General features: G+C 44.4%; 3 protein-coding genes across 3 annotated transcripts; 1 reads left to right on the top strand and 2 right to left on the bottom strand.

Moving 5' to 3' along the window:
- Nucleotides 1-522: 522 nt before the first annotated feature.
- On the bottom strand, nucleotides 523-723 carry CTAM01_16215 (uncharacterized protein; the record flags this gene model as incomplete). Its single annotated transcript, XM_060532208.1, has 1 exon — nucleotides 523-723. A coding segment is annotated over one exon (201 nt), but the record flags the coding sequence as incomplete, so codon positions are not given.
- Nucleotides 724-1,989: 1,266 nt separating this feature from the next.
- Nucleotides 1,990-2,603, top strand: CTAM01_16213 (uncharacterized protein; the record flags this gene model as incomplete). Its single annotated transcript, XM_060532206.1, has 2 exons — nucleotides 1,990-2,182; nucleotides 2,251-2,603. The coding sequence occupies 2 exons, from the start codon at nucleotides 1,990-1,992 to the stop codon at nucleotides 2,601-2,603; spliced, it is 546 nt and encodes a 181-aa protein (XP_060373212.1).
- CTAM01_16214 (uncharacterized protein) lies at nucleotides 2,043-2,506 on the bottom strand (the record flags this gene model as incomplete). The annotated part of the gene is made up of 2 exons (XM_060532207.1): nucleotides 2,043-2,242; nucleotides 2,311-2,506. The coding sequence occupies 2 exons, from the start codon at nucleotides 2,504-2,506 to the stop codon at nucleotides 2,043-2,045; spliced, it is 396 nt and encodes a 131-aa protein (XP_060373213.1).
- Nucleotides 2,604-4,575: the final 1,972 nt, after the last annotated feature.

The following is a 4,575-nucleotide window of genomic DNA, read 5'->3' as shown; positions in this document are numbered from 1 at the left end:
GAAGCAGCGTGTGAGAGTTGACGACATGATGAACTAATTGGCTTGCACAATGTGGGCCGAGATGCTTGGGTAGCCGCAACCCAGTCCGCGCAGGAGGGCATCGGAGCTGGCGCAATGCCCTCACCTTGCGTTGATCCGTCCGGTCCTCTTTTGTGAACCCGTTTTGAACCATACATTCCCGGACGACGGGAATGCGCTCGAGGGACACGGTTGTGGTCCCCTGAGGCAGGGCATTTGGCTGTCGCTCACGGTTTGAATGGCTATTATGAAGAACGTTACGTATCTGACGCTGAACTACGGTATTGGCTCGCGTCCTGACACTCCGATTCGCATCTAGTGCCGAACGGTAACTTTCGAAGAATTATCTCACAATAGCCATCGCGCGATCCTGAAAGCCACCTCAATATCAAATTCATAGTATCGTTTCTATCCCCGACTTATGCAGCCGTTATACAAGCCCACGGCCGCCAAGGCTAGAAATCAATTATTTGAAGGCAAGGTCGAGCTGGTTAGCATACTGAACTAACACTGGAACTTTCCTTCCCGATGTAAGTATAATAGGAGATCATAGGGAAGCGAGCCTAGGCTCTTAATGGTTGTCTTGGCTTTATTATCATCTAATAGGTCCTCGTGTACTACGAATACCTCGAGGACAACGTCCCGGAAACCCCGATTAGTATCGATAGTGGAGGTATAGGCCTCGGTAGCAGTATATAAAAAATCGCTCGGTTCCTAAGCCTATGAAGTAGTAGCCTTAAATTTATTTATAGCGAGGTCCTTGAGACTATTAACAGTATATTTTTTTATAATTATATATACCTTAGCGTATAGAAAGAAATAAGTAATGCTTTTAGCCTCGCTTAATTTTAGCTCTAGCAATTATAAAAGGCTATTTATGTAAAGCGATTGTTAGTAGTTTAAGAAGTAAAAATATTATATTATTATATTAACAACGTATAGTTTGTCGTCTAGAAGGTAGATTGAGCTATTAGAAGATTCTTATATTACTGCTTATATTAATACTAAAGACTTTGTATACGAGGAAAGATATACGTATTTTATAAGGACTATAGTATACAGTAGTTAAGAAGTTAGACTATAGATAGATAATAGCGCAGTAGATAGAGTAGGTCTTAGTAATAGAGGATATTATTAAATTTAAGTAGATCCCGGTTATGTAGAGCCTAGGTTATTATAAGCATAAGGCTAGGTAAAATAATAAGTAAAAAGCGAGCGTTACCTCTTGAGAGATTTAAAGAGGTCTTTCTAGGGTTGGCCGATAGAAGCTATTGCGGTTTGGGCTGGAACGGTTGCGGAGGGTAGAGTAGAGGCGGGTGGGGGTGATGTGGGCTTTTTGTTTAGGAAGAGCTCTAGGAAAGCCTCGTAAGCGTAGGAGGAATGCTCAAATATCTTATCCTTCTGTAGCGACTATAATATAGTAATTAAGCATTCAGTAGAAAAGCTAGGGACCTAAAGACTGCGTTCGTGGATAATAGACGTAATAGCCTTTTGCTGGCGTAGCTGACCGTGTTTAAGCTTAGAGAAGATAGCTTTGTAATCGGAATTGCGGTAGACACTAATTCTTTCGGATCGGGAGGGCTTTGTATACATACTGCGATCCTTACGTGGCATGTTTGTCGTAAGGACCTTCGAATAACGCAAGGTCGTTGCATAAGTGACAGGCCATGGTACTCATTATATCTGGGTATGGACGACACTACTGGTAGACTGTCTCCCATGCGATTGGCGGGCGGTGAGTCGAGGCAGTATTAACAGGTCTTCGGCGGGGTAGAGGCTTCTGGGAGTGAGCACAGTCTCGTATTTTTTTTGCGAATAATCCAGGCATGAAATTTTATCTTCCCACTTGCATCACCCTGCATCCTAAGGAATTATTTGTACTGAGGAAGATGACAATTGCCCTGTTGGACTTCGCCACGCTGGTAACATTCTTCACGAGCTTCCTTTCATTCTCCTCGGATCTCGCACATCATGTACCTGCCCCTCGGTGTAGCGGCTCGGATCATATACAACCCCACCTCCGACTACGCCGAGAACGTCGTCTCTTTGGCGGCTGATGGCCTATCCATCAGTCCGATGTTGAGGGGGTTGGCATATGAAGGAAGCCTAGGTTTATGGCTGAAGCAGTACTGGGGCGCCTTGAGGGCTTGGCTGTCCCAGCCACGTAAGCGGCCGCTACTCAGTTCCATCAGGAAAGCAAGCTTTTCTGGCCCCGCTAACGTAACTGTCCAGAGATCATCGTGTTAGTAATGACATGGGCGATTGTGTTCACTGTCGTGAGCATTGCCATACTTGGCCTCGGATTTGGCCCAGCCGGAGTGGGCGCCGGTGAGTCGCTTCGTCGACCCTGGCTGTTGACGTTCTCGGCCATCTCCAAGATAGCTAACTGCGAGGCGCAAGGAACTCTCGCTGCCGTTTTCCAGTCTTCTATGTACGGAGCTTTCACCCCTGCGGGAGGCCTATTCGCGACGCTGACCAGCATGGCCATGTTGGGAACATTGATGCCATGGGCTGCTGTCGTTTCTGGGGTTCTCGCAACATTGGCTGCAGGTATAGTGTGGGGATATGGCGTAGGAAGTGGATAATGCGCACACGAAGTGGATTCCCTGTCTGGCAGAACCAAATGAGGCTGCGATAGAGATGTACGATTGTGCAGTGGCCTATGTTCAAAAAGCACGTTCTACCAATCCAGGCCAGGCATTTCCAAGCCTGTAGAAATCCCCCGTGAACTGATCTGGGCCCGTTTCATTTGATCCGCATTTGGGCTCATCCACTGAGCAGTACTGAGGACGCAAGATCCAGAAGTTGCTACAACCACGTGTTCGTAGACCGTTTTGACGGTTTGGGCAAACCCCTCTGGAATACACCCCGAGCGGGTGCGAAGATGCGGCCGCCTAAGCCTCTCTGATATGATTGGGACGCCTTTCGGTCTTTTCTGGTATCTTGTCTCCTGGTCCTTGCCCCATTTCTCGTACCCACTTCCCCCTCCTGCCTTCTCTTGTCTCGTTCGGTCTACCCCTACACGGCTATTCTAGAATCGAGGTACATGGCGGAAGTACCTCGATTCTAGAATGCTTAGAGATCGAGAATTGAGAAAACAGGAGTCCACCTCAATTCCAGAATGCTCGGATCTCAAACTTGCAGTCATTCCAGAATCACGATAATTCCAGAAAGGAAGTACGCCATGGGTGTGCTATGATTCCGGAATGCCCGTGAATACAGAAAAGTATTCTAGAACGCTGAAATATCCCTGAAGTACTGAGATTCTGGAATGGGGTGATTCTGGAATACCTGCAACTTTGAGAAAACAGGAACACGTCACGATTCTGGAAACAAGGTACATAACCTGAGGACCGTGATTCTGGAATCAGATGATTCTAGAATCGGGCTGTGAAGTACGTACAAGGAAAAAGTTGCGGACATAGGTACATCAAAAGTACTGCAGTGATTGTCCAGGTTGTTTTGGAAAGAAGGGACAAGGCGGAAGTACACAAGCGTTGCCCGGCATACGTACAAATAGTCACATGGCACTTGTGTCCTATTTCCACATCTTGCTGATAACGGTCTAGTTTGTTTCAAAGCTGCAGTCCCATCCAGGATTATTTCCTAAATCTGCAAACAAAATGTAGACTTTGCAAATCCCAAACGCATTCTTGGAATACCACATTCTGCGGCTCTCTTTCACATTGGAGGAATTTGAAAGGGGCGGCGGCTAATGAAACAGCCCCTGCGGCGTCAACGACTGGTCTCTGTGCAGCAACCCTGGCAAAGCTTTCGATTGGCTACTCGCGGGTTGTCTTTCTGCCCTCCCTTCGGTACGCCTTTCTGCCGCCTGTTTCGAATTGTTTGGCTACCTCAACGGGGACTGCCGTTGTTAAAAGCCCTTCTAAGCTATACGATCTAGTGCCGTCTGGTAGAGGACTCCCGTAGGGTTTTAATTAGCTGGATAGTCGAATCCGATACTAATCTCCTTATTATATAATACTTAACTAAGCTAACGTAAATTATAATCGCTAAGTTTAGGGGATTTTTTTATATAACTATATTGTAGTAGCTCTCTTTAATATAGCGCCCCCTACTATTTTAGCTCTATTAATAAAGAGGCGCTTGTTTAACCCTTAATTTATTATTAAAAGCTAAATACTACGACCCTTTTATAAAATAACTAGCGGGTAGTTATTATTAGTTAAGAAGTTTGCGTAAGTAGTGTTTTTATAATACGGGACCCGTAGGCTATTGTTTTTAATATTGAGGTGCCCGGCCTAGGTAGTACTTAAAAGCGTAAGTATAAAAGAAAGCGTAGTATAAGTTATTTATATATGGTCCTAGCTAACTAATATAAGTTAAGTATAATATATTAAAAATAGTATAAATAAGTCCTATTTCGTAAAATCTTTTTTTAAGTTATATTACTATGCCGCGAAGTTCTAAAACGTATTAATCGACCCTTTTATTTTATTAAGAAAAAGTAGTTAGCTATATTCTAAAAGCGTTGAATATTGCCGTTTTTTAGTTAATAATTGTAAGAATTTAATAATTTTTATTATAATTTAATAT

Source organism: Colletotrichum tamarilloi (assembly GCF_030869305.1).
Source record: "Colletotrichum tamarilloi strain Tom-12 chromosome Unknown Scaffold_205.1, whole genome shotgun sequence".
In the NCBI taxonomy this organism is placed as follows: domain Eukaryota; kingdom Fungi; phylum Ascomycota; class Sordariomycetes; order Glomerellales; family Glomerellaceae; genus Colletotrichum; species Colletotrichum tamarilloi.
Note: the sequence above shows the minus strand (reverse complement) of the source record. Positions and strands in the feature narration are given on the sequence as shown.